Genomic DNA, 20,865 nt, shown 5'->3' with positions numbered 1-20,865 from the left:
GTGTGTGTGTGAGTGAGAGAGAGAGAGAGAGAGAGAGAGAAACTCAGATAAACACATACCTCTGTGTTGAGGACATTAGTCGTTCCACCTGTACAACATCCACAACTGGATGCAACGAGTGTACACCTCGTCTTAGGAGGCCTGTCGAAAGACTTCCTGGGAAATGTTGGAAAACACAAAGCAAACATGGCGCGTAAAGTCAGCGGTAAAGCCTCATACATCAGTGGGGTATCACACAAGCCAATTTAGAGAGGGCGGATGTGTGACACTTGGTTCTTCACATGTTGTGGTGTGTGGACGCTGAGGACCATGAGGCACACTGCAGGGTGGAAGGTAAATTAGAGGGCCTGCTCAGTGGGGCGCGTGGTACAATCTTGAAATTGGCATTCGTGGTACATAGGGAGCTCGAGAGCGCAGATTTCCACTCTGTGCTGCTCCACGGAGGCGCCTGGCATGAGACGAAGAAGTGTGGTGTTATGGCTGCCGCGCCAGCTTGTGAGAATAAACTGCGTGGTCTGCAGGCTGCGGCACTCACCAACTGCGATGAGCAAACCTGGCACAAGGCGGAGTCCCATTCATCCACACAGACTGATCAGTGATCAGATCTGTGTGGAATAAGACCATGATGTAAACCCTCATCCCACCCAGACATTATGCCCGATACGCACTTGCTGTCCTGTGTCATCTGTGTTGTTGTCTTGTTTTCACTTGTATGTTCGCGCACACAGTGAGACTGTGAGACATTTTTATCTGTATGTGCCGAAATTGACAATTTGAGTGGTCATGCAAGCAGCACACGGAGAGATGTCTGGAGATGATTGTAGCAGTCGTGTTCGTTCGTAAGCTACAAATGTGCATCTATGAAATGGCAGGCAACAAATAATGGTTCATAATGCCGGCAGACATTTTATCCGTGCTTTCTCAAAGAAAGGGAGCGTCACCGCAGTGCAATGACAGACGTGACGCAGGAAACCATGGGATAACTTGTCCGGCTGTGCCACTGAACGTAAACTTTCCCCTTCGCTTCCAGACACTCTCCATACACGGAAAGCGTCTTCCTCAACAGACGTCATGTTTTTAAGGTGGTAACATTCATGTAGCTATGTGTGCAATAACTTCCTTTACGGGACACATCATCGCACTCACGAGGAGTTATACAACTCCATTAAGGGTAGCATACAAACAGTGTCGCGCACCATACTTAACAGCAGAAATAGGGTAAATTCAATGAATTTATGTCTGATATTTTGTGTGGTTCTTCGTTTCCTGGTTGCTTCCTTCTCAGAGTTTGAAATTTATGTAATATCAACACTCGATACGTTATTCCGGTATTGGCGTAGTCGTAACTATCCCTGTCTCACGCCGCACGATACACACAACATGGGATTCCACGTGCAGTGGATGACTTGTTTATATAAAACGACGGACAGCGCTCTGGACCAATGAACTCACTCTATTGCAATTCCGTCACGTTCTCCATGGAAACCCGTAGTTTCCAGCCAATTGGGAAGCGAAGTCTGAAATGAGGTCGCGCGCCGTGCTCGCCGATTTGCTGGAGTCGGAGAGAGCCGGGGAGGACCCGTTGACTACTGTGTCAGCCCGTCTGAGTCGGTCTCCCATTGAGGAATGCTGGATGCTTTAACTAAATGTTTTATTCACTGCTCGAGTTTTCTTTTACTCGACACCGAGGACAACAAGAGGAGCGATTTTAATTTTGGCAGCACAGGTTGGTTACCTTAATTTGCACCTTTTCGTTGAAGTAAGAATGAATAATCGAGCTCAAAAAAATAAGTTGCATAACGGAATTCGATGTGCGCATGCGCGGAAATCCAGATCGCTCTACTTATTGTACTTTTATAACATAAAAACGCGTGTTCGAGGTTTTCTTTTCTGTCGTAGAGAAAGAAAATTGTCGGCTTTAGTGAAGTGGCCCCTCAGCGGCCAAGCGGGTGCTGTTTTGTTGCGGGTTTTGAGCGATATCGTTACTTTTACATAACTGTGTCAGTGTACCGTGCAGTGGATTGCAGGTCAACGTGTGTGTGGATTTTGAATAGCAGGTCAATGGGAGTTAGAGGGGGGGAAGGGGTGTTTGTTCCCTTTACAAACTAGTTTTTGCCACATTTTCAATATTTTAACCTTTCTGTTGTGAAAGCTTGTCTACGTATGAAATATGATAGACCTTTAGATATTTTCCTAGACGTTTAAAGTGATCTTATAGCCAATTTTTAATTCCTGTAGGTTGGGCTCAGAAAGCATTGGACACATTACACTGACTTATTTTCACATGTATTACCTGAGACAGTGGTTTTATTTCAGAAAACTGGGTAGATTAATGTCAAATGTAATTGTTCGGAAGTCGTTTTTAAAAACAAGTTTAATAATACCATTATTTCTATCTTACTACTGTTCAAGGTCCTCTTAGAGGCCTACTGTGCATACACACACACACATACAGAAGACTGCCCCTGTACCTGTGAATATTAGGTCAGCATGTTAATCACATTACAATTACACAATATCCAATATGATCTGGATATCGACCTTTATCACAGCACAGGTGGATCTTGAGCTGCTTTTGATTGCTAATTATGGCCATTGTGTCGCCTCCATATGACCCCACAGAAAGCAGCTGGGAGTCTACCTGTAATACAAATGGTGACTTGGTCACATAGTTCCTGATACAAAGAAAATCCTTTGTATCACTCCACTGTTACTGAGGTGTAATGAGTAATGAGATGTTACTATTATTATTACTGCAGTGGTACAGATACTGTCATGATTAATGGGGTAAAAGGTAAATGTAATGATTGAGAACATGTAGCATAGCGACAGAGATTGTGATGTAACTCATGGGATTGTAATGAAATACTGGTGTAGGACTGAACTTGAAAAGTATTCAGTTATACTTTTACAGTCTCTTCAAGTAACACTATTGGCCAAATGTTTTGCCCTGTGATTAACTGGGTTATGGAAATAATGAGCAACATTTTACATCCCATCTTCAGTCTATTCTTTAACTTAATGGAATTTCTGTCTCACATTTCATTCAAGGGTTCCCTTCACAAGCACTGTGGTTGGATACAAGTGTAAGCATGTGGTTTTATGAAACAAGGCTACCACTGCTTTGTGCTGCACTCTAGCCAAATCCATGTGACTGGAGCAGCGTTGTATAATGCCTGAGATCTGTGCTAGTGTGTTGGGTGGATCAGCGCTGTAGCTGAAACAGGGCTGCGCTGGAAGCAGAGGGAGTTCAGCTTCATTCTGTCATTCTCTGCTCTGTGTTAAGAGTGACATGTCTGTGCGCGTGGATCTCGAAAGAGTTTCGATGATCCGGGGAGAAATTTGTAATTCAGCACTTGTATAATTGTGCCTGCTGGTCTGTTGAGTATTTCTCATGGAGGAAGGGGTGTTCGGTAAGATCACGTCCATATTGCATGTCCTTTCAAACTTCTAGGGACTTTAAAAATGATTAAATATACAGGAAATTGGTCAGAGTTGCTTATTGAGATGTGTGTTTTGTGTTGTGGTACAGTAAGAGGCATGCCAATATCATGACATCCAAAGTGTTAATTCTGTTCATGACAGTACAGGATTTTTATGTGACAAACCACTTAATGCTGCAGACCTTGATGTATTTTGTGTTTGGCAATTGTTTCATTGTGCTAGCCTACTTTTCGTAGCACTTATTGTTGCTGTCTGTAGCTGCTGCATACAGTTCACATTGTCTCAAGCAAACAAGCTGAGGAATAGTGAATAACTTGCTGGCTTGCACATTGTTAATGTGATGTAGCACCCTGCCATGAGCTTAAACATGCTAATCCTGGAGTTTTCAGTCTTTTTTCTCTTAACCAAGGGAAATAATGAGCCTGTGACAGATTACAACCTGCAGTCAACGCAAACTTCCTCCTGATTGGCTGACACCATTCTAACCTGTTGACACTCCTTGCTCTCTCCTGATAGGTCATTTGCTGTAACCAATAGAAAGTCCCCTGTGCCGCTTTGCCACCACCTCAGTTAAACTCCAAGCAGGTCATTTTCTAAGGTGGCAGTGGGTGTGAGCGTGGCTGGAAACTGCTGGGTTTTTGTAAATGTTTAAAACATGAAAACCCTTCCCTGAAACTTAGAGAAGTTATGTAAAACTGCTTATATAAAGAGTGAAGCATAGACAAGCTGCTGAATTTGCACTCTTACATAAATAGCTGCAACCAGATCTTGGATAGCAGAAAAACAGTGAAATATTCTGGGTTTGGCTACAGTATCCGCTGCCAGTATTTCCTATTATGGCTTTAACTGACATAAATAGCTCCGACTGCTGCTATTCTGTGGTGTGGGTGTAGGATGAGGAGGAGGAGGCTGCAGAGCTGATGAAAACTGTTGCTTTTGTATTTTTTATCACATTTATTTTAGGTGACAAATAAGACGTTTATGCCCCTGAATGCTTGTTTAATTTAGTAGGGGTTTGCCACAAACTAGTGAAATCCACCCTGTGTTACAGTGTGGATGCTTATCATAGAGTTGGCACAAGTTGTCTGAGGTGACTTGTGTAATTACTGAACATGATGTTGTGATACAAGGTAAATGGTACTGAAGGAACAATGCACATCTTTTGTTGTTGCCGGCTGATTCAGGGGCACTGCACTGTGTTACATAAGGCTATGTATATTTGATTTAGACTTGAGTGAGCATGGACAATGCATCCACACATGTGTTTATCATCTGTTTGTGTGGGACCAGTATCCTTTGCATTGATGGCAATTCTGTAATTTGCCATTTTCTCCCCAGAGATTGGTTGTCAGTTTTTCCTCCTACCTGTTTACTAGTTGATTTGTGAAGGGCCGGGTCATTGGCTGTGGACAGAAGGAGGCAACTTGAATGGTACAAATAATTTCAAAGCATTTTCTTCTCTCCAGACATGGGTTTTTGTTTGTGTTGTTTTTTTCAGAGCTGTGCTTTCATCTGTGCAGACTCACCTTTCATGTGAAAAAGCTCTTTTGAAAAACTGAACTGGATCACACTGGTCTGGGGCTTATGTCTACCCGGAAAGGCCAAACGGCGGCCTATTTACTGTGCAGACCATTTGAAGGATGGATAGCAGAAGCCTTGGTGTGTGTGTTGTGTGTGTGTATGTGTGAACATCAACAAGCTCTGTGTGGCTGTGCCCTTTTGTTTATCATTGACTTTTAAACATGTTGAGATCCAAGGCTACACAGGCCAATCACATCAAAGTGCACTGCTATACTTTTGATGGATGGTTGCTTCTAATCCACATTGATTGCTTCTTATTTTAGGTGTGTTTCTATATTATTGATTTGCTATCTATAGAGCTGCACTGTATTGTAACGAGTTTGTCTGAGTAATTTCATCTGTCTTTCATTTCCCTCCTTTAGACTGCACCCCCACTCCCGAGTGAGGCATCAACCCTATTCACATCCCACTGCCATGCACCTCATGGCATTGCCATGTGGAAGGTAACCTAACTCCCCATCTTTAACTCCTTTGGTCCATCCCATGTCTGAGGACAGTGATCCAAAGCACTACCTGTACTCAACCCTGGACGGGCGCGAACGGAACCGTGAAAGGGTCGGCTTCCAGGCGGAGGAAGAGGGGCGCTCTCCCTGCAGCTCCATTAGCCAACTTCACTGCATGGCCAGCAGTTACAACGAGGGTTGTGGCGGGCAGGATGGGGTCGAAATGGAAGCCGACTTAGGATTGGCCTCCGAGGGGAGCGACAGCAGCCACGAGCACCCAGCCTCGCCGGGCTCCCCACACGATGACAGGAAGCGGCCACGCCCACCCTTGCACGAGGATGTGGAGATGGGTGGCAGCGGCTCGAGTGGGAGTGGGACAGAATCCCATGGTAATGAGTCGCATGGCAATGAGTCCCATGGCAATGAGTCTGTGGGCAGCTCAAATGGTAATGGCAAGGATTCTGCTCTCTTGGAGTCTTCAGGGAGCAACAAGAGGTGAGAGCACATCAAATGCACTGAATTGTAGTAAATTAAATTTTTTCCCTCCACCATGGGGGAGTGGACCATCTAGGTCACGGAAGTATGGTTCGTAAAATGTAATAGAATTGCCATTTTCTCCTGTATGAGTAAGTGCTGGCCTGAGTCATTGTTGGAGTCTAGCAGCGACCCTCTCAGACTGAGGACAGAAGAGGGTATTTTACTTGTAATCATGAGACAGACAAAGAAACAATGACGCTGGCACAATTTCATTTAGAAATGACTTCAAAAGAAAACCATCTCTGCAGGAACAGACTCTTCAGTTAAGCAGCTTCATGGTCTACATATAGTCAATTGTGTAGGTGTTATGAGATTAATCATATGGTGTGACACTCAAATAACACTTTGCTAGCTCTGTGAAGATAATTATTACGTGACTTTGATAAGAATTGTGGGTTTCAGTTGTAATCCTAAAAAGCTGGGGCCTGATGTTTGTTGATTAACCATATGCAATTCAAAGATGCCAGTCTTTCATTAACACGCCCCCCTACGTCTGTCTATCATTTCCATCTGTGGGGGTCGCTTGTTACATAACCAAGCTCTCCACCTCCGTTTACATCGGTGAGGTGGAGAAAACACTGCAAACACTTCAACATGCAGTCCCCCACAATGCCACCACTAACTTGAGGCTCCAAGTCAAAGATAAATTCTGCGACCATTTAGTCACATTTTGCGACCATTTTTGTAGACAGTGACTTCATTTCATAACTAGGAGCACGAGTCACTTTTTGATGGAACAGGCTACCAAAGCAAAAAAAAAAGAAAGAAAGAAAGAAAGAAAACATCAATCATGTCATAATCACCACTTCCTCAATAGACTACAGTGGCGTTTGTTACTTTACCCATGAGGCCTGATCCACCCCACAGAGAGGAAGAGGGAGTGACACTCCCTCCCTCTCGTTTTAACTCAAGCAGCCCCCCCCACCCCCGGAGTACAGTACATCTAGACATCATTAAATGAATACTCTGCCAGAGCAAGCTTTATTGACCAGATCTATTTTATAATCAAGAGTTACTGTTTAACCAAATCACATGTCCTGATGTCACTGTGCAGAGGCAGTAACAGCAGCTGAACTCTCCCCAGGACAGATAGAGCCGTGGGTTTTGTAATGTCTGCCTTTAGGATGTACTTTATTTTCTTATTTATTTTATTACCAATGCATTTATTAGTGATATAGTTAAGATAAAAAAACATATCTGAATGTGTGACGTTGCATGTCGACCTAAGCGCTGCTCTTAAATTTTGTGCTGGTGCACCTTCAATTTTCAATAGGGAGCAGCAGCATTCCTAGTGTAAATAAATTAGCCTGGGGCCCTGTGAGGAATGATGCACTCAAGAATATGATGACAGAATGAGTTCAGCATTTGAACAGACACCTGAGGAGCTTGAACTTGCCTCCCGTTTTGAGTTTGTAAAGTAAGACATGGCCCGCCCGCTTCAGCTTTAGGGCTGCAAACTGCTGCTTGGTTGAAATGTAGCTACCTCTTCTTCTGACAAGGCTGACACCATTTCCTAATGTTCCAAAAGACGACTGGCAGATGATATCTTTCTTGCTCTGTTTGATAGCTTTGACAAATGCTAACATTTTAGCGCACAGTGTGTTAAGAAGTTATTAAAAACAGGCACCAACTTCTGTTGCGGTTTCTTACTGTCATGAAAGGTGTGTTAACCTTTAACCGACAGGCAACTTTAGAACGATGATATAAAACAAGATCCCACTAATCAGAGAAGTACTTTTCGAAGAGATTTTGATATTTATAGATGATCCTCTTTCGTGGCGCACTGCCTGGTCCTTGTCATGATCTGTGCCATTGCTCGTTCCTCGTCAGCTGCTGTCCATGTTTGTGTAAACACGCAGGACACGCTGATAATATGTTTGAGGTACACTCTAGTCCTTGACTCACTTACATTTTGTTTTGACTCCTTTCTGTATCCCTCTAATCACGCGACATGTTGTTTGTTGTTGCAGCTCAAACTCTCACAGCCCCTCGCCACCAAGCAGCTCCAATGCCTTCAGTCTGGTGAGCTCCGAGCAGGACAACCCCTCAACCAGCGGCTGCAGGTTAGTGCATGACTTACCTTTCACAATTCAGTTGGAATTGCAATGCAATGCTATTTGATACACTTTGAAAGTTTGACAGAAAATAAGCCATCAGAACATTACTTAAATATTCCCGCTTAGATGTTTCTATTTGCATGCAGCAGTAGAACGTTCTCAAAGTCAGACCCACACTGCCACTCAGTCCCCTCTTACCCTTTCCATTGGAAGCTCCCCCCTCCCATTCTGCCCTGCATGCTGGAAAGCTGTGCCTCTCAGAGTGTGACAGCACCGGTGACACCGTGTCATTTTTTTTGATGCACGTGTATCTGTCTCATGCGCACCCTGCAGCAGCGAACAGTCCGCCAAAGCTAAGACACAGAAGGAGCTCTTCAAGACCCTGAAGGAGCTGAAGATGCACCTGCCGTCGGAAAAGAGGAGCAAGGGCAAGTCCAGCACCCTCAACACGCTCAAATACGCGCTGCGATGTGTCAAGCAGGTGAAAGGTAAGACTCACATGCATGTTTTCACGCTGACATTGACTGTCGTGTTGGTGAATAAACTAACATGTTCTTAGCTAAAAATATGAGATAAAGCTTGGTAGTATCTTCTTCACTGACCTTGTACTGTGTGTGACTTGTGTTCATCCGCCTTCTCTTTGCAGCCAATGAGGAATACTACCAGATGATGATGATTAATGACAGTCAGCCACCAGGGTTTGACGTATCCTCCTACACCATTGAGGAAATCAACAGCATCACCTCTGAATACACCCTCAAAAACACTGTAAGCTCCTCCAAACTTCAACTCACAGCAATACTTGTAAATGAAATGGAAAAACACCTAATCAACCGATTTGTTTAAATCTTTTCCCCGGCAGGATATATTTGCTGTAGCCGTCTCGCTCATCACGGGGAAGATTGTTTACATCTCGGACCAAGCGGCGTCCATCTTGAACTGCAAGTGGGAAGTGTTTAACAATGCCAAGTTTGTGGAGTTCCTGACGCCTCAGGACGTCAGCGTGTTCTACAGCTTCACCACGCCTTACCGCCTGCCCTCGTGGAGCATGTGCACTGGAGCAGGTACCAGCTGTCTCTTAACTCAAACCTTTATGTGAAAATATGTCTTCGGTTCAGCTGTGATTGAATCTTCATTTCAGGTTGTCAAATTTGAATCCCACTCAAATTAACATCATTTGAGTGTGATTTCCATCGCACACAAAGGACACGTTGAAACCCCACACGAAGCATGACCCTAACCACCTGCACACACACGAGCATCTATTTCCTTCACTTGACCCACCCCCACACACACATGCTCATACACACATAGCACGTATTTCATTAACATGCTCAATCACCCATTAATGAATGCACGCCTACTCACACTCCTTCCACACATTTGCTGAAGACATCATGTAGGTGCAGTCAGAGGCTCAGAGTTACTGGTTTATTAGGTGCACCTGCATAAATCATAATGCAAACCACCACAGAAGCAATAAGTTCCACTTCTTGTGGCTTCAAATCTTTTATTGGATTGCTTTATATTGATAGATGTTTGTCATATTCTCTCCTGTACAGCTGCGTTTAATGATGTAATCGTTCAGTTTTGGAGCTGGTTGCAGCCTTCCACTCTTCCTACAATGCTATTTTTGGTTTTCAATTCACTTTCGAAACTGAAGTTGATTCTTAGTCTCACTTAAACAGCTTGTGGTCATTTGGGGATTTGCGAGCTGTTCTGCTGGGATCATTGGGTAATTCAAGCTGTTTAAGTCATGGCTGAGTAGCTGTATTTTTTACATAAGACTCCCAGAGTGCTCTGACTGAATGAATCTTCAAACTTCAGTTGCATAATTGTCGGAAACTCTCACAATGCCTTCCTTGCTCTTGACCTCTTCCGTTTTTGGAAGAGAGATCAGACATCTAAGGTCCTGTTAGCAGCCTGTTGAATATATATTTCTAACAGATGGGTCATTTGGAAGCAGTCAATCTGATGCATTTGGTGATCCATTCATTCCACCCTCTCCCTCTCTCTTATTCAGAGTCGTCTCCCACGGAGTGCATGCAGGAGAAATCCTTCTTTTGCCGCATCAGGTGAGTGACAGTGGCTGGCAGCTTCTCTGACCCATAGTTTCCTGCTCAAACAAGCTCTGAGTCAACACAGAGTTGATAAGCAAGAGAGAGGGGGACTGAGAGGAGGGAGGAAGTCAGCGGCTGTGAGCTTTTAAGCTGTTTCTCCATCTAGTGGCCAGATGGGGTGTTACAGCTACAGTTTAAGATAAAAGGTGAAAAGGGATCATGTTATCATATGGTAACATTAGTGTACAGGTTTGAAACTTTCAGGAAATAAATGCAGGGTGATTATTACTACCCCAAAATCAAACCTTTACAGCAAGAAAAATAAAAGTAGCATTTTATCTAAATGTATGTCATTAATGAAAAGCAGGAGGGTTTAAATCAGTTCCACTTTCTTTAGCCTTGATTGCATTATCACATATTAGGTCATTATTACATTCATACATTTAAATCAGGTACAATTTTCAGGAGCTGAGGTGTCAGACCTTTAAAAGTCTTACTTAATAATCACTCCAGTGTACTGTGACTAATTAGATCAGTCATAATTATGTTAGACATCAAATGTGAGCTGACTCTATTCAGTATGATGAAGCCAAATCTTGATGTCATACTATGACTCTGTGAAACAGTATTTTAATGGTGTGTCTGTGTGTGTGTGTGCGCGTGTGTGTGTTGCAGTGGTAATAAGGAGCGAGAAGGGGATCTCCAGTACTACCCTTTCCGTATGACTCCTTACCTGATGAAAGTCCAGGATGCTGAGGCAGCTGAAGAACAGTTCTGCTGCCTCCTGCTGGCTGAGAGGGTGCACTCTGGATATGAAGGTGAGGCCTGCGACCTCATTCTCATGCGTTCAGAGACATTTGTAATGTTCATTTTACTACATTGCCTCACTGAAACATATAACACACACACACTTTCTGGGTGTATAAAGATAGTACAAACATGAAATAAAATAGAAACATGGTACTTTATATGTTTAATGATCACTGTTTGCTTATTTGTCTTACTGTCCAATTAATTTTTTATAATTCTTCTCTCTCCACAGCACCCAGAATCCCTCCTGACAAGCGTATCTTCACCACCACACACACCCCTAACTGTGTATTCCAGGATGTGGATGAGAGGTGAGTGGACTGTGCCCCCACCCCTGCAGGACTCAGCCTATTGAGCTCATGTGTTATTAATGTCTTAAACACACTGTTGTTTCTCCATCAGGGCTGTTCCTCTGTTGGGTTACCTCCCTCAGGACCTGATCGGGACCCCTGTGCTACTTAATCTGCACCCAAGTGACCGACCCTTGATGCTGGCTGTGCATCGCAAAAGTAAGAATCCCTTTTATTCACTTGCTTCCTTGATCAACACAGTGTCAGTGCAGTCCATTCATGTTGCTCAGCTGCCTCTCACACACACTCTACTTTCCTTTGCCAACAGTTCTGCAGTGTGCAGGTCAGCCGTTCGATCACTCCTCGATCCGTTTCTGTGCAAGAAACGGCGAGTACATCACCATCGACACCAGCTGGTCCAGCTTCGTCAACCCCTGGAGCCGCAAGGTCTCCTTTGTCATTGGCAGGCACAAAGTCCGCATGTGAGTATACCTAATCTGTTGTTTTAGTTCAGGTTTTCTTCCCGTCAGTAGTGATATGTTGGCATGTATTTCACTTTGAACATTCTAGATGACAGTGGCGTGTGTGCTTTTCAGGGGTCCTGTGAATGAAGATGTTTTTGCAGCACCTGCTTTCCATGGAGGGAAGATCATGGACTCAGACATCCAGGAAATCAGTGAACAGATCCACAGGCTGCTACTCCAAGTATGCACACACACATATGTGATTAAAAAAAACTTTATGGATTTCATGGGAACTTGAAATGACACATTTTCATACACTCATCTGTCAGTTTCTCTAACAACCTTCTCTCTCTTCAGCCAATCCACAACATGGGCTCTAGCGGTTATGGTAGCCATGGCAGCAATGGTTCCCATGAGCAGCAGGTGAGCATCAGCTCGTCCAGTGAGAGCAATGGGAACGTCACTACAGGGAATACAGCAGAAGAGACGGGCAAGGCCAAGCCTCCCAGGACGTTCCAGGAGATTTGTAAAGGGGTCCACATGCTGAAGAACCAGGACTCCCAGGTCAGCCTGCGCTCCCCGTCCCCCGCATCATCGCCGTTCAAGCCTGAGCAGAAGAAGACCACTGACAGTGAGTTCAGATTATCACTAAACAAACACCATTCTGTGGCTGCTTTGACCCAAAGCTCATCACAGGGAATGACTTAGTCAACATCAGTATGTCTAAAATGTTGTAATCATTTTCTCATCTCTTCCCCTCCAGCAGCAGCTCAAGCTCAGAAGAGTCCAGCAGTGCGTCTGAAGGACTCAGTGCCCCATCTGCAGGTCAGAGACAGTACTGCAGCCAGCATGGAGGACTTCCCCTGCAAAGACCAAACCGTCCACTCTTACCAGCAGATCAGCTGCCTCGACAGTGTCATCAGGTAAGGTTTGTGTGAATGAGTGATGACAGGGTTAGGCGATATGGCCTGTATATGTGCGTCTATAATGACAGTGATTGTTCTATAAATTCAATGACGAAATGGTTTAAATGATGATGGTTAAAAGATCAATTCTGTGAGGTGTGCACTCTCTTATTAAATCACTTTCTTTTTCCCAGGTACCTGGAGAGTTGTAACATCCCCATCACAGTGAAGAGGAAGTACCAGTTCTCCTCCAACACCACCTCCTCCAACTCGGACGATGACAAGAAGGGTTCAGAGGATGGCATGCAAGTGCCTCAAGATACAAACCCAGGCATGTACACATCATGCATCTGTGCACACATAGACATCTCACACACACCTCTAAGGGTATTAGATTCAGTCTTTTGATACTTCACTTGGTTTCACCTGCTTTACTCTTTATTAATTAGACTGTAATCATCTTTGGCTTGCAGCTAACAGAGGATTTGTCTCTCCCCATACAGACCCTTTGATGCTCGATGCCCAGCCAGGCCTGACAAACATGAAAGCACCAAAGAAGCCAGCAGCTGCTGTGGTGGGGGGCCCCTTGGCACCCCTCACTCTGTCCAGTAAGGCTGAGAGTGTGGTGTCCATCACCTCACAGTGCAGCTACAGCAGCACCATCGTCCATGTGGGAGACAAAAAGCCCCAGCCAGAGTCTGGTGAGTGTTGGTGTCCGGTTGTTTAATAAAAGAGATGTTGAAGACTTAGGTGCAGAAAGATAACTGGAAAGTCTTATGGTGTGTATTCATCCAACTGTTTGACTGATGAGTATGGTCTGATTTCCTTCTATAGAGATTATTGAGGACGTGGCAGAGAGCCCCGCACCCCCGGCTCTGCCTGTCAGTGTGGTGTCTCCACCCAGCCAGGAGAAGGAGGCCTACAAGCGTCTGGGACTGACCAAGCAGGTACTGGCTGCGCACACCCAGAAAGAAGAGCAGGCCTTCCTCACCCGCTGCCGAGATGTCCACAACGCCAGGTCCTTCCAGAGGGACTGTTCCACATATTTGCACAAGCAGAGAGGGCCGGCCAACGCTGAAGGTACACCACAACACTGAAATGGTTGATTTGCTGTCACTTTTATTTGTGGCTGTTACATCAAAACAAATATGATGTAATATCCTAATTGAAGGTTTCACACTGTACCTTGTTCTGTACTTGGATGTTCTTTACTGTAAATATACTGCATATAATTCAGTGATTGTTTCAAAATAATCCTAGCCAGGTTAGTTCCTAACTCTTTGTTGCTGAGCCAAGCTTTTAGTTCACAAACGGCTGTAAACCTTTTTGCCACACCTGAAAAACAAACCTCTTACGTCTCTGTATGTCATCTCAGAATCATCTGGTCTGCGAGGAGCAGCCAAACAGGGCACCACCAGGCCTGAGACCACTGCCAAGAAGGGCACCCGCAACAGGAAGTCCAAGAAGCCACGGAAGAAGCATCCTGATTCGTCAGACAGCGCTGTGTTAAACCGCAAACCCCGGCCCCCTCTCCAGGGTCTCAACCAAACCTCGTGGTCCCCGTCAGAAGCATCTCAATCAGCTTTCAATGTCTCCTACCCAGCCATGGTGCCTGCATACCCACTCTACCCCACTGCGCCTGCGGCCCCGGCTCAGGCCCCCGTCCCTGACCCCTCCCTTTCCACAGGCTTTGGAGATGGTCAGAGTACCCAAGCCCCAACTTCTGCCACACCGTTTTCTGCACCCATTGTTACACCTGTGGTGGCTCTGGTGCTGCCCAATTACCTCTTCTCCCAGATGGGGCAGTTAGGCCAGATAGGGCAGATGGGGGCTGCTCCTAGACTAAGGTTTTTTCCTGAGCAGCCCCAGACACAACCTGCATACACTACCCAGCAGCCCTTTCAGCCCCCACAGCCGGCTTACACCATGCAAACACAGCCCCCCTACACCAGCCAACAGCCGTTTCCCGTGCAGACTGCCTTTAGCCCTCAGCAGCCATTCCAAACGACTCAGACCCCCTACACTGCCCAGCAGCCTTTCCAGGCCCCTCAGACGGCCTTCACTGCCCAGCAGCCTTTCCAGGCCCCCCAGACGGCATACACCACCCAGCAGCCTTTCCAGACCCCTCAGACGGCCTACACTGCCCAGCAACCTTTCCAGGCCCCTCAGACGGCCTACACTGCTCAGCAGCCCTTCGCTGCTCAGCCTTCTTTCCCAGTGCAGACTCAGTTTGTGGCCCAAGCCCCATATCCAGCTCAGCCCTTCTCTTACAGTCTAGCCTCCGAGCCCCCCAAAGTCCTGGCCCGAGAGGGGGCGGCTTCACGCTCCTCCACCCCAGCCTCTGGAGCAAGGGAGCCCACCACGTCACCACCGCTGTTTGAGTCACGGTGCAGCTCACCCCTGCAGCTCAATCTACTGAGCATGGAGGAGGGACAGCGCTCAGTGGAACGGCAGGACAGCACAGCGCCCTCTGCAGGAGGAAACATCAGTACAGCAGCAGACAAGAACAGAGGCACAGTGAAGAGTGAAAACCTCCAACAGGTGAGGAATAGGGTGAACAGGGTGATAGAGAGAGACAGTGTCTTTGATATCTGTCTTATAAAGACATATACACACCAACACATAAAGCCTGTCAGCTCCTCACTGAAGTGTGAGGGTTTATTTCTTATGGTTTGCTGCCTTGTGTCTCAGGTGGACTCTCCAGGAGATGGGGCTCACAGCGATGGTAACTCCTCCTCCTGCGACTTGCTGGACATGCTGCTGCAGGAGCAGGAGGACTCGCACTCTGGCACGGGATCAGCCACCTCTGGCTCCATGGGCTCGGGATTGGGCTCAGGATCAGGCTCTGGATCTGGCTCAGGATCTGGCTCAGGCTGTGGTCGATCAGCAAGTGGAGCTTCTGGTAGTGGAACAGGTCAGTAGAAGAACACTCAGGCTTGACAAGAGCATTTCTATCCACAGGGTAAACTTAACTTTTATTCATGCCACTTTATGATATTGATAGTTTCTGATGTTAAAAAACACACATGTGTCTATTTTTTAACCTTTTCCTGTCTCTCCAAAATTGTATACAGGGAGCAGGAACACCAGTAAATATTTTGGCAGTGTTGACTCCCTGGAACAAGACCCCAAGGCCAAAGCCAAAGCCAAGATGAGAGGCGCAGGAGGCTCTGAAGGCAGCCAGCTGCAGTCCAAAATCTCAACACAAGGGGAGGGGGACCATTTCATCAAATATGTTCTCCAGGAGCCCCTCTGGCTGCTCATGGCCAATGCTGACGACAAGGTCATGATGACATATCAAATGCCATCCAGGTAAGACCCTGGAGGAGAGATTGTGACCATGTTTCACATTTGGTCAGATACTGAATTGGTGACTCTAATCTATACAGCCGCAAGGCAATGATTCTGATTTAGGAGGGGGAAATAGAATTTCAAACAAATGCCAAGTATAATCTTATTTAGATGTTATCAGTTAATTTTACATTAGAGACCCTTCTTTTGTGCTGTGAGTGTGCAGATTTGTATTGATTATATGTATCAGCCTGTTTGTAAACTGTGTGTGTTTTCTGATCCTTAGGGACATTCAGAAGGTTCTGCGAGAAGACAAGGAGAGGCTGAAAGAGATGCAGAAGAGCCAGCCTCACTTCTCCTCGGACCAGCGACGAGAGCTAGTGGAGGAACACCCTTGGATGAGGAGGGGAGGCCTACCTGCTGCTATCAACGTGAAGGTCAGGACCACACACGCTATGTACATCTCAGAAATCACTTTGCAGCAGCATAGATTCTTTCCACATTAACATAAAGCAGCAACAAACACACATATATACCAGTGAGGAGCAAAACAGTCTTCTGTATCACAACACAGCTAACGCTAGCTGAGCTGATGCACAAATGAAAATCTGAAATAATGATCATGGTGTTGACATCCGTTGGAGGGTAAGATGAAAACCACCATACAAAATAGTCAAAAGGAATTATATTTAATATGAGCTTTGTGTTTGTGTTTAGGAGTGTGTGTACTGTGAGGATTCAGCTGCAGCCCCCATCGAGGAGGACCTGCCAGACATTGATATGAACGAACTGGGTGAGGACGTGAACCAAGAGAGCCGGAATACCCAGAGCCAATCAGAGTCTCAGGCTCAGCCAGACGCTGGCTCCTGAACAGACACGCTGCCAGCAGGGGGACACATTCGACAAGCCATGGACCCTGATGATGCACCCACACACAAACACAACATGGACGAGGGACAAATACACACAACATGAACTCAAGCAAACCTCTGTGTTGCCATTGTGGTGAATATGAGAATGTGTGCTGCTCATATGTTCATGTGTGTTGTGCAAAGGACTGCTGATGAAGTTAAGGGGGCCCACACAGGGGGCGGTAATGCTTTATGAGGGTCTTTGTGTACATGACCCTCATACAGTTCTTTTGCCAGCTCACTGAAATGATCTGGACCCAGCCTGTGCAGTGGGTGACCTTTGGCCTCCCAGATATGTATATTTTTTATTTAATTATTTCCCATCAGAGACAGAGCTTTACAGCAACATAAGCAGGTATTATTCTAAAAAAAAAAAAAAAAAGACAAAATTTAATAGTTAATGGACATCTTCTAAATATATTTGATTAAAAAAATCTATATATATTGACAAAATAATTGTCATTTAACAATCTAAAGATGTTATTAACGAAGAACCCAGCATTGCTGTTTAAATGCTCTACCAGGCGCTGTTTGTGTTTTCTTATTTTGCCACATGGTCCCACTGAAGTCTTTCAAACCCCAGGATTTCCTTTGTTTCCCCAGAAGAAACTGTGTCCAATTGTTGTGGTGCTTATTGGATGATGTAGTTCCATTCAAAGGGCACCCCACTTTCAGGGGGTGAGTTTTTATCTCGCTAGTCTTCTCGGGCCTGAGTATTTGCAGTATCCAGGCACACAGCAGTGATAGAACCTGACTCGACAGCCAAAACCAGGCTGAGTACAAGGTTTCAGAACAGTGACAATCTGATACATGGTGTAAGATATGCCCTGAATCAAATATCGTATTTATTTTCTCCCAGATATTATATCTAGAATAGTTTTTTTAAGCCAAAGCCAGATCTATTCAGCTAAAAGACAGTACTATATATGAAGATTTTACAGGCGCTGACAATGAACTCCACAGTTTATTTAGAGTCAGTTTACTCTGAGAACTAAGATCTGGAGCGAGTTTGTCGATTTCACTGCTTAGCCTCAAAGAGTTGTGAGCCGACCTGCAAACAGCACAGGTGCTATGAAGAAGCAGGGAACATCACAGATAACGCTGCTGAAATATTTTTTCTTATAGAAAACAGTCAACATCCGAAAAGCCATGCATGAAGAGAAGAGGTTGAAAGAAAGGCGGTTATACAAACTAAATCCTTGGGATGAGCACTTCCTTTTCGCCTCTGATTTGTACCTGATATGACACATTTTATTTTCTTCTTTTAAAAGGAAAGTATGTCCATGTACAATGCAGAATATTACCAGAACTGTTGAGTAATATTCGTTTTAGACTCTTACTACAAAATGTAGTTTTTAGAACAAGCCAGGGCTGTTTTAAGAATTTGTACGTTAAGAAAATGATTTGTCTCCACTTGCACCCTTTTCAGAGACATTTCCGTTGTTCATTTTCTATTTTTATGGATTACAAAATATAAATGCATACTGCTTTACCTCACCAAGAAACTTTTTTTTTTTTTACAATACTGGCATATTTCATGCCCCACCAGAAAGTCGGTGCAGGTGTGTGTGCAGCATTTCAGATCCCTTTGTAATTTAAAAGCTTTTGGTCAAAGCGTTGTGTGATACCGTGTTCTTACCAGAGGTCGATACTAAGCATCAGCACTGAAATGTACTGTAGATTATGGTGGGCAAAGAGCATTACAATTGTAGCAAATAAGGGGACCGTGTTGCCTGAGTGACCTTCCATGGAACCCCAGGTTACGCAGGAAATGGTGACATGCGTGCATTAGCAACCGTGCAAGCCCCTCATCGTCTCACATGAAGTGTTAAGGAAACTGTGATCCTGCCGTGACGTCGAGGTAATCAGTAGGAGAACTGGGAACAACTCTGGTGCTACAGCAGAGAAACTGTCGGGCTTGTGAATGTAACACAGACTGGACCAAGAGCATCTCACTGGCTTTGTTTTCATGATTTTCTGTTTTGTTTTGTTTTTTTCTTCTTGTTCACTTGTCAGAACTTTTCTATTTTTCTATTTTTTCTCTCGCGTATTTTATTTTGTCTGACAAAAGTATGAGCTTTGAGTGTCGCCGGGGACGGATCCTACCTCTACTAAATCCCAGGTCGTGTTACTGTAAGCAGGACACAGAATGTCTGCACGTGTGGGCAAAGCACAAAGGACAGAACGGTCAGATACTTCAGTGATTCCGATAAGAAACAAGCAGAGGTTTGTGGATTCCTCCTGTCTGCTTTCTGTCTCTATGAATGAATGAATGAATGCGCGGGGAGGGCAGGCGCCTGTCACCACCTTTCAAACTACAGTCAGTCTCTGTCCTTTGTCTCTTTTCTGTGCAGAATATCTCAAGGGGCCTTTCCAACACTCACCTGTGTGTAAACCATTAAAGAAGCAAGAATGTTGTTTATTCATTTGGGAACTGAAATGTGAAAATGAGCTGCTCTGAATGCTGGAGAGTAAGCCGGAGAATGATGCTGCACTCGTGTTTAAGCCTTACCTTTCTTATCGAGCAAAACCATTTCTAAGTGACTTACACACTGGTGGGCTGTTGGAAGCCCCCTGACCTGTAAATGCATACACGGTACTGGCACATGATGCTGTGCGCAGTCATGTAAATTTGTTTCATTGCCACTGTATGAGTCTGTATTATGTTTAACTAGCACGGCTCAGTGTATTTTTGTAGGTGAGAAGATGTGTTTGAGACATGGAAACAATGTTGTAATAAAACTACAGAAATCTAACCTGTGTGGCTCAGGCGACATGTTTTCCTGCTCACTGCTCAACGTTTTAGGGCTGGACACTGATGGCTGGAAGAAGACAGAAGCAGCGATGTTTACACTAATCGATTATATGCATGCAGGCCAGTCCAGCATATTAGTTAGCTCAGCTAGCTTCACTACATTATTCAGTTTGTCTTGCTATGTCTTTTGCTAACATGCTTGGCTATGTCTACATTGTTGGATGGTAAGAGTGATCATCTGATGACCTTGTAGACTTGCCTGCACTCCTAATCACAATTTCATATATGAAATATAACCTTTCTTTTGTAATATATCCGTGGAAAAGTTTGGGACACCAGAAGGATTACTAATGTGTGGCTACTTGTTCGACTGGTGGAAAAATGAGGCTGCAACTCAGAAATATTTTGCTTATAATTTCCCATTTGGTCTATAAAATGTCCCAGACTACAAGGTGACATGTTGAGGTATCTTTTTTCCCAGGCTAACAGCTCAAGCAGATTTATTTTAACTAGATGCAGACCAAAATAAAACAGCAAATTCTCACATTTCAGAACCTGGAACCATGTAAAGTTTTGCCATTTTCTGCTTGAAAAATCTATTTTCTTTCAATCAGTTAATCATTGCAGCTCTATAGATAAGCAGATGGTGGTCTGACAACTGAGTGGCGCATGACATGAAGCTGTTTATCAAGCCAATTGGGCCAGTCAGGGGTTGTTTTGATCACCTGTAGATATAATGTCTGATCAAGCAGCCAAATGATAGGTCAAAACATAATGTGCTCCATAGGAACAGGAAAGGGAGGAAGGAAGAGGAATTTATTTTTCAGATTTCATCACATTGATAAATATGAGAGGATTAGTGAAGGCAAATCAGCTCGTGCTATACTTTATAACTCAGTGGAGTGATGAATTGTGTATAGAACAGGTTTCCCTTTAATTGATATGCATTTTCTTGCATATTAATTAATATATTTCAATATTTGAACAATGATTTAATTAATGAATCTATCATCTTAGATCTATGCTGTTCTAAAGTGCATTGTGTCTTGCATACATAAAAGCTGCTGCTGCTGCCGCCCAATAAGAAGTGATGGTTCTCTCACAGTCAAAGACAGTTGAGATGGGATGGCGGGGTTCCCCCGGGGATCTGTTTCAGCACCATATGTTCACCTCCGCCGTTGAATCGCTCTCACGCCAACTGTTGCACTACACTGACCTTTAACCTCAGAATTCATATGCACGCTCACAAACCCACAGCTGATGCATTTAGTCCTCCGCCCTGTCTGATTTTTTCACCTTTTTCCCGTTAAAGCTAAA

At 44.7% G+C, this 20,865-nt stretch overlaps 1 protein-coding gene across 2 annotated transcripts; it reads left to right on the top strand.

Moving 5' to 3' along the window:
* The first annotated feature begins 1,563 nt into the window (after nt 1-1,563).
* Nucleotides 1,564-19,549, top strand: LOC143322973 (period circadian protein homolog 2-like). 2 transcript variants are annotated; one of them, XM_076734449.1, is made up of 22 exons: nt 1,564-1,726; nt 5,388-5,963; nt 7,976-8,068; nt 8,396-8,550; nt 8,709-8,830; nt 8,925-9,126; nt 10,086-10,137; nt 10,798-10,940; nt 11,165-11,243; nt 11,335-11,441; nt 11,551-11,704; nt 11,819-11,927; nt 12,044-12,317; nt 12,450-12,609; nt 12,786-12,922; nt 13,095-13,292; nt 13,426-13,671; nt 13,967-15,132; nt 15,283-15,505; nt 15,666-15,903; nt 16,169-16,319; nt 16,600-19,549. In XM_076734449.1, exons 2-22 carry the CDS (start codon nt 5,509-5,511, stop codon nt 16,750-16,752), a joined length of 4,617 nt encoding a protein of 1,538 aa, XP_076590564.1. In that variant the 5' UTR covers nt 1,564-1,726; nt 5,388-5,508; the 3' UTR covers nt 16,753-19,549. The 2 variants fall into 2 exon arrangements, with proteins under 2 accessions (XP_076590564.1, XP_076590565.1); XM_076734450.1 differs by having other exon boundaries at nt 1,585-1,726; nt 12,453-12,609.
* Nucleotides 19,550-20,865: the final 1,316 nt, after the last annotated feature.

Source organism: Chaetodon auriga, chromosome 7, assembly GCF_051107435.1.
Source record: "Chaetodon auriga isolate fChaAug3 chromosome 7, fChaAug3.hap1, whole genome shotgun sequence".
NCBI lineage: Eukaryota > Metazoa > Chordata > Actinopteri > Chaetodontiformes > Chaetodontidae > Chaetodon > Chaetodon auriga.
The sequence above is the reverse complement of the archived record's forward strand: the minus strand, read 5'-3'. Positions and strand labels throughout refer to the sequence as shown.